This window comes from Equus quagga, chromosome 7 (genome assembly GCF_021613505.1).
Source record: "Equus quagga isolate Etosha38 chromosome 7, UCLA_HA_Equagga_1.0, whole genome shotgun sequence".
NCBI lineage: Eukaryota > Metazoa > Chordata > Mammalia > Perissodactyla > Equidae > Equus > Equus quagga.
This window is the reverse complement of record NC_060273.1, coordinates 21305628-21320960: the sequence shown is the minus strand read 5'-3', so window position 1 is coordinate 21320960 and position 15333 is coordinate 21305628. Positions and strand designations below refer to the sequence as shown.

The 15333-nt window shown below is 53.0% G+C and overlaps 1 protein-coding gene across 1 annotated transcript in view; it reads left to right on the top strand.

The window, feature by feature from the left end:
• The window catches only part of GSG1L (GSG1 like), a 132428-nt gene that overhangs the window by 82757 nt on the left and 34338 nt on the right, over nt 1–15333 (top strand). Inside the window, exon 3 of the mRNA XM_046667578.1 lies at nt 9390–9501. Within this exon, the coding sequence (XP_046523534.1) occupies nt 9390–9501 (112 nt within the window). The remainder of the gene's footprint in view (nt 1–9389; nt 9502–15333) is intronic.

Here is a 15333-nt window from a genome sequence, read left to right as displayed (position 1 = left end):
AATAGCTTGTTCTCTAAAAATAGATCTGGGCACGTTTTAAACATAGCATCAGTTCGGCTTCTTGGGGACAGTGTTAAGTGCAGGCGGACCTGCCGGGTGTAGCCCTCCCCAGGCCCAGGGCAGGCGGGAGAGTCAGCCTTTGGTCTCAGGGAAGACAAATGTCTGGAGGTTTAGATACGTGGAGATAAGGGATTTATTTTTCTGTCTGACCCCAGCTGGTTGGTGTCATGAAATACCAGCCTTTAGAATCTCAGTTTTCTTCCTGTGGGAGGATGTTCCAGGGCTGATGTTAATTGGCTCAGTCCCACCAATTCCCCTAGTCCCTCCCCATTCCGGAGTCAGGCTCTCCAGTGCCTGCGGGTCTGCTGAAATTCACCCATCTCAGTGGTGCCAGGCTCCCTGTGGCTCACCTGCAACCTGCCAGCCCCTCCTGCTGTCAGCCCCATTGGACCCACCGTCCTCTCTGCAGCTCTGTTGCCCCCGCCCCCCGCCTCCTGTCTTCTCATTCTCCACACAGCAGCCAGGGAGATCTTTAAAGAGCAGGTCTGATTCTGGCTCTGTGGCTTACGTTATATTGGGCATTTTCTGCCTGTTGCCCTCAGGATGGAGCCCAGACTCCCTACGATGCTTCAGAACTTTCTGGGCAGTGTCTTGCTTATCCCTGCAGTGGTGGCTCTCACCACCCACGTGCCCTACCTAACAGCCATTACAGCCCCACCAAGCCACTCTGCCTGCAGGCACTGCCGGAGCTCGAGCCACTGCCTGGCCACCCTCCTTCTCCCTCTGAACCTTCACCTCTCAGCTGGGATGTCACCTTCTCTGGAAGACTTTCCTGACCTCCCCACCCAAGCCTGGCCTGGAGCCCCGCTAGGGTTCCCATGACCTTCCCCTGTTGGCTGCCCTGACACACGGTAGTCCCCATTTGTCTGTCTCTCCCATCTCCTGAGAGCAGCGGGAGGCCAGGTTGCTTCTCCCAGTGTATTTCTCCCAACCAGAAGAAAGCCTCGTGCACAGCAGGTGCTCAATTTGTGCTCAGTGACTAATTAACTGAATGTCAGGCTGTCCCAGCAGGGTTTCCCTTTGCTACCATCCTGCCCTCTCATCTGGTTTCAGCTTCCTCCAGGTCCCCACCAGCCCTGCTGTCTTATGTCCCTGACGTGACTTGCGTGGGATGTTGGTAAACGAGATGGGTGCCTGCCCACACAAGAATATTTATTTAGACCTGCGTGCTCCCTGCACGTTCTGAGTAATGTTAGGCGGCATCTTTAATAATATTATAAATTAATTGATCAGCTACCTCCCTGATATCTCAGTTAAATGGATCGTGCCATCAGCATAATACGTCCAAAGTCTGTAAAATAGAGGCGGCCAGAAGCAAGAGGAGTCCTGGAATTCAGCTGGGCATCATTGCTCCATGTCCTTTCTCAGGTGGCGTCTCCAGACTGGAGAGTCTTTCTTCAGAAGAGGTGTGCTGAGGAACCAGCCACCCCTGCCCCCGGGGAGGCGTCGTGGATTGGCACTCCTGCATGTTCTCCAGACTCAGGAGGCACTCTCCCTCCCCTCTCTCCCCACCTGAACCCCACAGGCATGCCGCCTGGGCCACACCGCCTGGTCTCACTTTAAATTTGTGGGCACAGACCTCACACGCACAGGGCACTGCCCCGAGGGCCGCATGCGCTTGCACCATCAGTGCTTTCCCACTCTGCGAAAGGACTTCACGCCTGCGCTCCCTCCTCAAACCTCCCCTCCCACATCCCCATCGCTGTCTCCCTCGCTCCGTGGAGGGGGAGAAGCCAAGCTGCCCCAGGACTGTGGTCTGTGCTCACACTCCCTCCCTGCTCCGTCGTTGGGCCAGGCTTCCCAGCTCCCATCGGAAGCCAACACTGTCTTCTAGAACCTCCCCCACCCTTCCCACCTCCTCTCCTGTTTCTACAATTGCCCCCTGGCTCCTCTGCACGTCAGTCTCTCCCTGTCTTCCTGATCACTGAGGAAGCACAGGAACGGTGCATATCTCGCCCCTTCAAGACCCCTCCTGGCACCCCAGGCCCTCTCCAGCCATCACCCCATTTTTCTGCTTCTCCATGCAGCAGCAAGTTTTGAGGCCTTCTCTATCATTACTTGGCTATTTTCTCTCCTCTTCTCAACCTATTGCAGTTGAACATCTGTCCCCAAAGGCGCGCATGTTGGCAAATCCAGCGCTCTCTCCTCTGCCTTCATCTTTGACCTAACGGGCTGCTCCCCACTCCTTGACCTGTGTCCCACCTCACCTTGGCGATGCCACACTCTGGTTTTCGCCCTGCTGCCCCGGCCTCTCCTCCTCGGCCTCCTTTGTTGGCCCCTCCTACTCTGCTCTGCACTGGACATTGGTCCATCCGGGCCCTTCTCTTCTCTCCCTGCATCTCTCCTGGGTGGTCTTTCCAGGCCCATGTCTGTGTGCCCGACTCACGCATTCAAACCTCCAGCTCTAACTGTTCCCTGAACCTCAGACTTGTGCACTCAACTGCTGGCTTGCTATCTCTGCTTGGGCATAAAATAGGCGCTTCAAACAAATGTGGCCCAAATGGGGTTCCACTCACCCCAAACGTCTTCCTCCCTTCATCTTCTTCACCTTAGTAAATGGCTCCCTCATCCGCCCAGTTGCTCAAACCAAAACCTTGAGGTGACCTAGACCCCTGCGTCCAGCCCATCAGCAGGTTTGTCGACTCCACCTTCAAAACCTGCCCGGGAGCTGCCGACGGCTCAGTCCACACAGCTCAGCCTGGAACGGGCTCTCAGCTGCCCGGCCCACGGCTGCCTGCACACAGTAACCAGAATGAGCTTAAAACGTCAACTAGTCCCCCGCGTAAACCCTCTCCCGGCTTCCCATTGCCCTTAGAGTCAGAGCCACGCTCCTCACCACGACCTCCAGCTCCTGGATGGCCTGACCCCTGCCCGCCTTCCTGACCTGTCTCCAAACACCCCTCCCCTTTTTCACTCTGCCGGAACCTTCTCTCCCCTCCCCCGACAGGTCAGGCTTGGTCCTGCCTGCAAGGCTTTGCCCTGGCCGTGCCCTCTGTCTGGAATGCCCTTCCCCAGCCCTCCGTGTGGTGGCCTCCAGCTCCCCATTCAAGCCTCTGCTGAAGAGTCACCTCCTCAGAGAGCCCCTCCCAACCACCCATTCTGAGGGGCCCCTCGGTGCTCTGTCCCTCAGCTCTAGTTTGCTTTCAGCATGGCACTTTCCACTCCCTGACAATTCTTTTTTTTTTCCTCCCAAAACCCCAGGACATAGTTGTATATCCTAGTTGTACGTCATTCTAGTTCTTCTATGTGGGACGCCGCCCCAGCATGCCCTGATGAGCGGTGCCATGTCCGCATCCAGGATCTGAACCAGTGAAACCCTGGGCCGCCGAAGCAGAGCACACGAACTTAACCACTCGGCCACGGGGCCGGCCCCCTCCCTGACAATTCTTGTTAACTTGTGTGCTCATTGTCTGGATCTCTCCACCAGAACCTGAGACCCTTGAGAGCAGGGCATCTGTGGTCTGTTCCAGTCTCCCCCACGGCCTCGGGATCAATGTCTGGCATCTGAAAATCATTCAATAAATATTCCTTGACCGATTGAATTGATGAATGATAAATAAATGGATGATGACTCTGACATTTGCTCACGTAGACAATTTACTCTCCAAAGGGTTCAGATCTGGCCCTGTCCTCGCTCATTCCCATATCCCAGACCCGAGACCTTTACGCCGGGCAGCCTAACACCCCAAGCACCTGCAATCAGCGGCCGTCTGTTCTTTCAACAAACACATAGGGAATCTGTAGTGTGTGCCAGGCCCTGGGCGAGGTGCTGGCGATTCAGTGGAGAGCAAAACAGCCCTAGCCCTTGACTAGTGTACTGTCCAGCGGGCCTCTACAGGAGTCTCGTGCATTCGTGCCTTCACTCACTCAAGAAACGCTTACACAGGGCTTACTGTGTGCCTGTAAAGCACTGTTCTAAGTATTTTACGAGAATAAGCCACTTGACCCTCATACCCATGTATAAGGTAGGTACTGTTGTTATCCCCATGTTACAGTTGAGGACACTGAGGCACAGAAAGGTGAGGTTACCTCCCCGAGGTCACACAGCTGGTAAGTGACAGAGCTGGAAACTGGACCCTCTGTCTCACTTTGCTTCTCCCCTTCTTTACTCTGGGATCCCCTTCTGACCCTCCCGACATTGTCTCTTAATTCTGGCCACACACCAGCCCCTCTGGACTTGACAACAGAATCTGGCTTCCTTAGGGGGAGCAGCAGAGGGCAGGAATGGGGGTCACTGCTGCCCTTCCTGCTCCGGGTTCTGGTTGGCACCACACCCAGGAGGCTCTGAGCCCTCGGCCGACATCCCCCAGCCCCATGCTCCCCAAGGTCCCCCAGGGGCAGGAGAAGCCACGGCTGCCTCACCACGCGGACTGGGAATTCCATTTATGGTGTCAGGAGTCAGGAGATTCCAGAAACCAACAAGACATCCACAGCTGTGAGTTAAAGCCTCGTTTGTTTATTTGCTGCTAATCTAGGAGGTGAGCAGCTCAGCTGAAAGTCACTTCTTAACTCAGATGGTTGGAAACGGTTCCTTCTGCCGAGGGCTTGTGTGGCAGGTGCTGCCGGCGACCTTGCTGTACAGAACCTTGTGTTTCCAGAATCACGGGCCAGGGGCAGATGTTTGAAGCAGAATCTTTAAAATGGGATCAGAGGGGCCGGCCCCGTGGCAAGTGGTTAAGTTCTCACGTTCCATCTCGGCGGCCCAGGGTTTTGCTGGTTCAGATCCTGGGCGCAGGCATGGCACCGCTCATCAGGCCATGCTGAGGCAGCGTCCCACATGCCACCACTAGAAGGACCCACAACTAGAATATACAACTATGTAATGGGGGGCTTTGGGGAGAAAAGGGGAAAAAAAAGATTGGCAGCAGTTGTTAGCTTAGGTGCCAATCTTTAAAAAAAAATATAAACACAGAGAATCTCACCAACCTACCTTTACGTGAATTGTAATTTTCACTTACTGAATTTTCTTAAAGGCCTTCATGTTTGAGAATAAGTGGAATTCAATTGAGAAAGCAATGGTCTTCTAAACTACAATTCAGAAAATTAATATTCTGCCAACAGGCTGGATCCGGCTTCTGGATCTAGCTGGAGAGTTTTGTATTAAAATGCTAAGTCCCCACTGTCCTAATGTAAGGAGGGGTCATTCTCATGAATGTTTTCCTTCTTGGTGGACGTTCATTGTAATTGCCTGTGTCTACTAGCATCTGCATTTTATAGATGAGAAAACCAAGGCCCCGAGAGATCAGATAGCTCAGAGAGCACCTAGGCTGACACCACCAGGAAGAAACTGAAGAAGGCGCAACCGCCGAGGGTTTGGAGAGCAAGGACTGGCAGGGGCTGAGGGAGGGCCAGGCTCCAGGGTCGGGCAGCAATTCCAGAGGGCGTGAGCACCGGGCAGTAGGAGGGGCGACTCGCCCCTCCATCTAACAGACTCTGCTGTAAGTTATAGTGCCTGAAACAGGGTGGCATTGGCACAGAGACAGAACAGTGGGACAGAATGACATTAGGAAATAGACTCGTGTGTATGTGGGGCTTGGATTGTGGTACAAAAGTGCCATTTAAAATCGGGGGGAAGGATGGACCAGTCCATGAGAGCTCAAAGCACTTAGCTACTCACTTAAAAAAATTAAGTTAGGTCCTTACGGCACCCTATTCACCAAGATAAATTCCAGATGAATTAACATGAACGTCTATAGGTGTGTTAGAAAAATACAGAGACTGTGTTTATGGTGTTGCTCTTCTTAAAGTAGACACAGGAAGCAAAAACTAAAAAGGAAAAGACTGTTAAATTTGGCTATATCAAATATCAAAATATTTAACAAAAGCAGCTTCAGTCATAATTGCCGAAATTTGGAAGCAACCAAGATGTCCTTCAATAGGTGAATGGACCACAGATGAATGACCTGTGGTCCATCTAGACCATGAAATATTATTCAGCGCTAAAAAGAGTGAGCTGTCAAGCCTTGAAAAGACAAGGAGGAACCTCGAGTGCCTATGGCTTAGTGAGAGAAGCCAGTGTGAAAAGGCTACAGACTATATGCTTCCAACTCTGACATTCTGGAAAAGGCAAAACTATGGAGACAGTAAAAGGATCAGTGGTTGCCAGGGGATCGGGCATGGGGGGGGGGGGGGGGGGGAGTGATGAATAGGGGAACACGGGATTTTTAGGGCCATGAAACTATTCGACACATGAATGGTGGATACTTGTCTCTATACATTTGTCAAAACCCATAGAATATGCAACACAAAGAGTAAGCCCTAATGTAAGGTATGGATTGAGATAATAATAATGTCTCAGGATTGGTTTATCAGTTGTAACAAATGCACCACACCAATTAGAGAGCTTAATCATAGGAGAAGCGGTGGGGGTGGAGACAGGGGCATATGGGAACTCTTGGTAATTTCCACTTAATTTTTCTGTAAACTTGAAACTGCTCTAAAAAATAGTCTATTAATTAGACTAATTTTTTTTAAAAAGATGTTTTGTACATGGGAAAAAAATAGTAAACTATTTGTAGTCTATGCAACAGGCAGGATTAGTATCCAGAACGCATAAAATGATTCCTACCAACTGATAAAGAAAAAGATCAGAAAAAAAATTGACAAAGGACACAGACAGGCCTATTCGTAGAAGAAGAAACAGAAGTGGTTAATAGACACATGAAAAATGCCCAAGCTCACTAGAAATAAGGGAAATATAAAACCTAAAACTACGTTGAGGTGTCATTTTTCAGCATGCAATGGGCAAAATTTTTAATGTCTTATAATATCAAGTATTGGTGAGGCTTTGGGTGGGTAGCACTCAGACAGCTGGCAGAAGTACAAAATGGTACTGTCACTTAAGAGAACGATCCACCGACACTGACTCAGGTTTAAAATGCACGTGCTTTGTGACCCGGTAATTCCTGTTCGTCGCGCTGGAGAAATACTTGCTCGTCTGTACCGAGAGTCTTGTAGAAGAGTGTTCATTGCAGGGTTGCTTACAGGGCAAAAATTTGGAAATAAATACCACCAGTTGATTGGATAAATCGTTATCAAGGAGCCCTTTACGTCAGTTCCAAAGAATAAGGTATATCCGCTATGTACCTCTTGGCAGGTTCACCGAGAATTGTGCCAAGGAAAGAAAAATAAGATACCCGTATGGCTCGGCCCTCGTCCCCTCCTTCCAGCAGACTGAGCCGAGGCAGAGAGGACCAGAGGCTCTGGCACCACCTGCCAGGGCGCAGCTGAGGGTGGGTCTGGGCTCTACTCAGGCCTGGTAGAGACAGCCTGGGGCAGGTGGCGTCTTTAGGGGCTCCTGAGGCCCTCAGCGTCTGTCAGGGCACCCTCTCCCTGGATTTCCTGGCTTAAGTGCTCCCACCAGCCCTGGAAAGTAGCCTTCGTCTGAGGTCAGAGAGCAGTGAGCAGTGTCCACGAGACGCCGACCCTGGCCCAGATGCGCAGGCTATCACCCCCAAGTTCTCCGTCTCAGTGGGGCCACAGATCAAGTGACCAGAAGGAGACGAAGGGGTGCTGGAGCCTGCTGGCTCAGCTCAGGGGCGCCACCACGCACAGCTCTTCTCTGCTCTGCTGTCAGTCATGTCACGTTGGCAGCTTGAAACTGGCCCTGGTGGGAGTATGTACACCATGGAAACTGGCAGGTGCTTCAGATCAGGGCTTGCTTTTCTCAGAGAGCCAGCTGTGGACCATTTACATTGTGGGAACACAGAGTGTCCCTTCCATCCCCACCCACCAAGGCTGGGTCCCGGGAGGCGGGGCCTCGCTCCCTCTTGCCTTTGGTCTTCTCTCATCTCCACCCCTCCTCTCCTTACCTCTGACTTTCCTCTTGTCTCTTCCTCAAGAATAGGGTAAGGGTGACTGGGGCAACAAGGAGGGGACAGGCGCAGTCTCGGCAGCATGGGAAGAGCTTTTGGATCTGAGCCCCAGTCACAACTAAGCCGTCTGCTCCCTGTGTGACTTGGGATGGACTTGGCCACCACAAGCTTCTATTTTCTCACCTGTGAAATGAGAATAATCATGGTCAGGGCTCCCATATTCAGCCTTGCAGGTGTGGTTCTGCTTCAACTCCAGCGAGTGGCAAGTACATAGACTATGATGTGAATGGAGCCCTATGGAGATGTGCAGTGGGCAACCTGAACGACGGTACACGGCCCTGATGATCGTACTTACTTCAGAGAGTTGTGACAATTAAAAGAGATATTCACGGAGGGGAAGTAGTCTGACAGAGTGCTGGGCACACAGTAGATGTACAGGCATTATTGGTTTCCTTTCTTGTCGTCGTCTACCCTTTCCCTCCTCATCAACACTGCATCATTCCATCTTAAAAGTTAGGTCCATGTCAGTGAGCCACACTGTGCACCCACAAGGGCTCCAGATGCCACAGTCCACACAGAGAAGTGCCCCCAGGTTTATAATAACCCTGGTGGCTACAATGATTGCACTGAGTCATCTTTGCCTCGTTTCATTCACCCTCCATCTTACCTGGCATAATCCTTATCTTAGGCTTGAAAGATTTGAGGCTCAGCGAGTGAAGTGCCTGCCCCGGGGTACGTGGTGAAAATGTGGTGAGAGGATTCCTGCTCGGATCCCTCGGAATCAAAGCTCTCCCAGCCAGTTGGCTCCAAGATTTTTCACCGTGAGCCACAGAAAAACGTTTCATATTAGAATCACTATAAACACACACACGTACAGAAAACTGAAAAGTTTTACAGAACAATATTGACTTCTGCTACGTTTGGTGGTATCAGATATTTATCTTCCATTCTTGTTTTTTCTTTAATGCTGGCTGCAATCTGTGAAGTTGATTTCATGACCCACTAGTCTAGGGAAGAACTCTCTAGGTACTTCTCCCAAATGACCTCCTAACACAGGTACCACAAACTGGCCCCTGGGCTGGATCCCACCCAACGCTCGAGTTTGTGAATAAAGTTTTATTGGCACACAGCCACGCTCATCCATTTACGTATCGCCTGTGGCTTCTCTGCACCACGGTAGAGTCGAGTAGTTGCAACAGAACCCAATGGCCCACAAAACCTAAAATATTTACTTATCCGGTCTTCAACAGAAAAATGTTCGCCCATCCGTACACAGCTCTCACTCTGTCTCCCTTGCTTAAATTTTTCTGAGTCTGCCCTTTGCCCTCTGGCTCCAATTCCAGCTTCTTGGCTGGCTTTGCAAACCCCCACCCTCTGGCCTCCTGTGCTCTGGTCCTGCTGACCTCCCTTGCCCGGGGGTCCGTGCACTGACAGGCCGGCAGGTGGCTGAGAGGCCGGTGGCGGGTGGACAAAGCCCCCCTTGCTTCCTGACACCTTGCTCTGCTCCCCTCACAGGCCTCCTGGGAATGGTAGCCCACATGATGTACACACAGGTGTTCCAGGTCACCGTGAGCCTCGGCCCTGAAGACTGGAGACCGCATTCCTGGGACTACGGGTGGTCCTTCTGGTAAGTGGCTTTTGACTTTCAGGCGTCAGAGCCCAGAGGCGTGCTGGGACTTCAGCAGCTCGGCCCAGTTGGGGGACAGAGAAGGTGGGAGTAGCCTGGAGTCCACAGGTGTTCGAGACCTGAGAGCTGGGGTTGGCAAACTGTGGCTCATGGGCCAAATTTGGTCCACCACCTGTTTTTATGTAGCCCTCAAGCTAAGGATGGTTTTTACATTTTTAAATGCTTGAAAATAAATCAAAAGAAGAAGAATATTTTGTGATGTGAAAATTACGTGAAATTCTAGTTCCAGGGTCCGTGAATAAAGTTTCATCGGGACGCAGCCACGCTCATCATTTACGTATTGTCTACGGCTGCTTTCACGCAGCAACAGCAGAGCTGAGCGCTGCGGCAGACGGAACGGCCCACAGAGCCGGAAATGTGTACCGTCTGGCCCTTTACGAGAGTTTGCCTACCCCTGCCTTAGAGGCTGCCGGGAAGGTGGAGACGGGAGCTGGGAGACCTGAAGGCAGGCGAGCCCTGGAGGGCTCTGGGTGGTCTGATGGGTTCGGAGGGGCCCTGGCTACGGGAGCCAGGGGTCAGCATCTCAGAGCATGGTGTGCAAAAGAGAGGCAGAATGAGTCCGACTCTTGTGCTTGTGAGTGATAGAATCCCCAGCTTAGGTAAACAAGGGGTGTGCATTAGTTCAGGTAACTGAGAAGTGCAGGTTGTTTAGCTAGGGTGCCTTGGGTTGTAACAGAAAGATACACCCACATCAGTCCAAGCAATACGGAAATATGTTGTTCCTGTAAATGGAAAGTGCAGCTGTGGCATGGACTTCAGGATACGTTTGGTCCAGAGTTGCTGACGTCATCAGGGCTGAGTTCTCTTCCTCTGTGATCATCTGAGCATTGCCCACTCCACACATTCACCCTGTCCCTAGGCAGGCATCCCTCCCAGTGGTGAGAGAGTCCCTCCTGAGACTGGTGCTTCTTTCATCACATATAGAAGGAGAAAGGGCCTCTCTTCCCCCAGCGTTGACTAAAGTCCCAAGCCTCTCTCTGATGGACCCAATTTAGGTCATTTTCTCTCTCCTGAATCATCATCACAGCTGGGGGAATGTCATGAACTCATTGGCTCAGCTTGACCAGGCCTACCTCTGGGGTGAAGAATGAGCCAAAAACTCTCAAATGGTGAGTGGATGGAATGGATGCTGGGTGAGCTACCACAATATCTGCTTCAGGCACAGCTGGATCCAGGTGATTAGGTGGTTCATCAGGAACTCATTCTCTCCCCTTTTCCTGTCTCTGTTCCCTTTGTGTTGGCCTCATTCACAAGCAGTTTTCCTCCAAGTGAGAGCAAAAATGGTCACCGTGCCCAGCTCTCAGCTTACAAATGTAAGCTCTCATCCGACAAATGTAGCAATACCAGCAGAGCTGGGGCTTCTTTCTAATATTTCCAGCCAAAATCCTGGTTATGACTTTCACTGGATTAGATTAAGTCACGTGACCATCCCTCCACCAGTGACTTAGACCCTGAAGACTGGACTGCTCTATTCAGTCTGGCCTGAGTCACGTGGTCCAGAGGGCAGGGTTGGCCCCACCCAAACCATTGGTCACAGAGAGGAGGAGGAGAGGTCCCCGAGAGGAAAACTGGGGATGGATGGGGTGGAGTGGGCTGTTACCAGAAGGACTGGGTGTTGGAAAGACAACAACCATGGTTGTCCGTTACGCAGGGTTTGCAGGTCCAGTTCCGCTGGTGGGGACCATTTATCCACTGGGTCATTCAACACCTCATTCCCAAGCTCTTGCTCAGGGACAGCCATTCTCCTAGGTGCTAGGGGCACAGCAGAGGCCAAGACAGTGTTGTCACGGGACTGAGACAAGGGAACAAGAGATCCTCTGAACTGTGCTGTGATGGGGGGAGGGCACAGACAGCTGCGGGAGCGCAGAGCGGAGGCAGGAATAAGACTGTCTGCTGGGCAGGAGGAACTGCACGTGCAAAGGCTTGGCAGGGATCGTGCGTCTCGGGGAAGGTGTCAGAGCAGGAAGGGCTCTGACTGAGAAGACCCCATTTCAGACCAAGGAGTCTCCTGCTGCGTTTCTGCCCCTCCCTACCTCTGCTTGGCTCAAAAGCATGTGCCTTAAAGGGACCTTGACCTGGCAACACCGTCCCTGATCCCTTTAAGTAGAACCCTCCCAGGGAAATCAGCTGAGGCTCTGACCCCCTTTGACCCAACGCTTCCCCCAGCCCAGCAGTTCCTGCCTGAGATCTTGACCTTGGGAGGTGGTCACTCTGAGCTAGAGAAGGATGGGAACGAACATCTGTGAGTGTTGACCATGTGTGTAATAATCTCTCCGTATGTATTGAGCCCTGGTGTGTCATTATCACAACAGTGCTATGAGGCGGGCGCTTCGTGGAGACGAAACCGAGGCACAGAGAGCTTAAGTAACCAGTCCAAGGTAATCCAGCCTGTGAGTGGCAGAGCTGGGATTTGAACCCAGGCAGTCTGGCTGCAAGCTCATGCTCCCACCTTTGTATTCTGCCTCCGTGAGATGATGGGGTAACGCTGTGTGACACGCGGAAGTGCTCGGTGATCACTGGCTCTTCTACTGTTACCGTTACTGATGTGAAATCGAACAAGTACGTTAACCCCGTGTTGCGTATGTGGAAACAGGCTCAGAGAGTTTGGGTCACTCGCCCTCTCCTCCCACAGACCTCTCTGTCCAGAAGCCCCCGGCTCTCTACCTTGGCACTCAGCGTCTAGAGCTGGTGTGGGCCGCGGGAATCTTTTTTCCCTGGAAGCCACGCCTGCTCCCTGGCTCCTCTGCTCCCCTGCCCGCTCAGGGCCGGCCTCCCCGGGGCACCAAGCTCCCATTTGACTTATTTAAGGCCAGGGCCCAGTGTACGGCCCTCTTAGGGCTGATGCATTTCTCCTTGTCACTGAGGCCTACAACATCAATCACCCCATTTTTCATCCTCTGCATTTGGGGCCTCGCCAGGGCTGGGCAGTGTCATCTCTTTTGTTTAATATCTGTGAGGCCATTTGTCAAAATTCTGGCCCCAGAGCCGCCCCTGACGCACCCAGGCCCTGGAGAGGAGACCAGCTCCGAGGCCAGACAGTGCCAGCTCTGTCTCGGGCCCAGCAGAGAAGAACAGGCTGCCGGTGCATGGGGGTCAGGGCTTCTGAGGAGCTTGACCGATGCTGGCCCGGCCTCCAGGAGGGCACCTGCACCGGAAGGGGACGGTTCCACCCTTAGGAGGCTGACAGCCCAGCTCAAACCTCCCCGACGTGCACTTCTGGGCTGCTGTGGGCAGTGTGGAGGGGTGGCTGAGGGGCCCTGGAATCAGACAGCTGGGGAGCACGTCCTGACGCTGCCCCTCACCAGCGGTGGACTCGGCCAAGTGACCTCCCCTGCCTGTGCCTCGGTCTCCTCAGCTGTCGAGGGGGGAGCCTGACTGCTACCCCACCGGCTCTCGTGAGTGATCTTCCAGTCCTCCGTTGACATATAACACATCACCCCAAAATTTAGTGCCTTAAAGTAAAAACATGATTATCTCTCATGTTCAGTAGGTTGACTGCGCTCAGCTGGGTGGTCCCGTCTTAGGGCCTCCCAGGACGCTTCAGTCGGATGTCGGCTGGGGCTGGAGTCACCTTGGTCATGGCCAGCTGGGCATCCGAGATGGCCTCGCACAGCACTGGCAGTCGGCGCTGGCTAGTGGCCGGGCACTTAGCTAGGGCTGTCAGCAGGAGCGGCTGCGTGAGCCCGGTGGCTGGGTCCCTGTGGGGAGCACGCGTTCCAAGAGATCAAAGCGGACACCACAAGTTTAGTTTACGACCCTGCCTCAGAAGTCACAGAGTGTCACTTCTGCTACATTCAGTTGGTCAAGAGCAGGGATGGGGCTGGATTCAAGGGGAAGGGGCTGTAAAAAGCATGGACCCCAGGAGGTATGGCTTGTGGAGGGGCCATCTCTGGAGACGAGCCATGTGAAATAATGCACGTGAAGTGCTTAGCACAGAGAACGCACTCGACGAATGTTTCCATTGAAGGCAAGCAAACCAAGCTCTCCGCTTCCTTTCCAGATTAGGGATGATAGTAATGCCTGCTTCATAGGCTTGTTGTAAGGCCCAGGTGGGACCAGCTCGTAGAGTGCTTGGTGCACAGCCAGTGCTCTTTACGTGGTGGTGGTGGTAAAAGGTGACAATGACATTGAACCTTGGTAATGCTGCTCTCTCTTGTTGGGATGCACGTCCCCGAGAGTCTGAGAGGATGATGTTGGGTGGTACCCAAGCAGCTCTTGCTTTCTGTCCTCCCTGGTCTCCACCCCACTGGGCTTCCCAGGACGTCAGTGTGTTTTGGGATTCAGCCTGGCCGTGCTGTCCTCTCACTCCTGACTCCCAGCCTTGGGCCCTCTAGGTGCGGAAGCCCTTGCCTGCCCTGAGCCCTGGCCCCAGCCTCCCACTGCACCTCCTTTCAGCTCTCCCCAGGTCTGCCTGCTGTGACAACGCCAGAGCAAGCCCCGGGGCTGGGACGGGACTGTGCCAGGCACCGTGGAGGTGCTTCATAAGCCCTGAGCTGTCTCATCCCACGGAGGGGTTACTATGCCCGACTCAGGGACCAGGACGCGGCCTCAGAAAGGGCAAAGGCCCGAGTCCCATAGTCTGCCTCGGTGGAGGTTGCAAACCGCGTGCAGCCCTGGGCAGAACCCCAGCCTGCGGATAATTTTTTTGGACGGCCACAGTGTTATTTAAAAGTTCATATTTTTTTTAAACATCTAAAAAGGTAAAAATTTTACTTAAAAATGCAGGTTTCTGGCCTCTCTTGACGGTGAGGAGATGTGTCCGTGCCTAACTCGCATTGCCACATGGCAGCAGGCAGCGAAAGCTGAGGAGAAGCTGCCCCTTTACATGGGGCGTATGCTCTCCAGGTCACCCCAGCCCACCCCACTCACTATTATTGCCTTACGCTTACCCACACTGTCCTCACTTAGTCATCCACCTGACCCTGCAGGAATGTGAGTTTGTGAGCCCTGCTCGGAATGTCAACATGTCAGTTTTCCTGGTGATGGTGGGAGAGTGGAAAGCTAGTCACTTTGTACTTCTATTTTGCATTTGATCAAAATGGAGAGAGATGGAAAAGGGCCCTTCCTACTGCAACCCCAATTCTGAGCATTCACTCTGTAGACTGAGGTACTAGAACCTTGTAGAGTTGTTGCTTATAAGAACTGGAAGCCCAGAGAGATTAAGCAATTTGGCCCCGGTCACACAGCAAGACAGTAGCATGTTGGGCCAAGTCCCTGGGGGATGGTGCCTCTCTGTTTGCTTCTGAGGCCCCATCTATGTGGAGTGTGGTGGCCTCATTGCTACTCTCCTCTCTCTTCCCCTACTCCCCTTTCCAGTCTCCACGACCCTGTGGAAACAACAGGCTAGCCTCTTGCCTCTCTAGGGCCCCAAGGCCGCCTTGCCTTCTCTGCAGGGCTTAGCTAGCATTTCAGCAGATTGATCCCTTCACAGGGTGGTGGCGGCAGGGGTTCTGCTGCTGTGATCTTAGAGGAGTCTTGGCCCCAAACAGCCACTGGAGAGGGTGGGTTTGCTGGTGTCACCACTGAGAAGCTGTGTGGTCAGCAGAAAGCTTTCACTCTTTCTCATCTCCCCTGAGGTGGATGGCTTTGGCCTCCTTTTCTTTAAGAACAGGGAGGGGAAGGAGAGATGTGGCTGCCCAAGGGTGTCCTCCTGGCCGTAGAGAGACAAGCTGGGGCCCCAGAGCCTACCGTCATCACCGAGTCCCATCAGCTCTTGGACACTGAGGGTGGCTGGGACTGAGCATTTGTGCCATGCCCAGCACAGTGACTCCG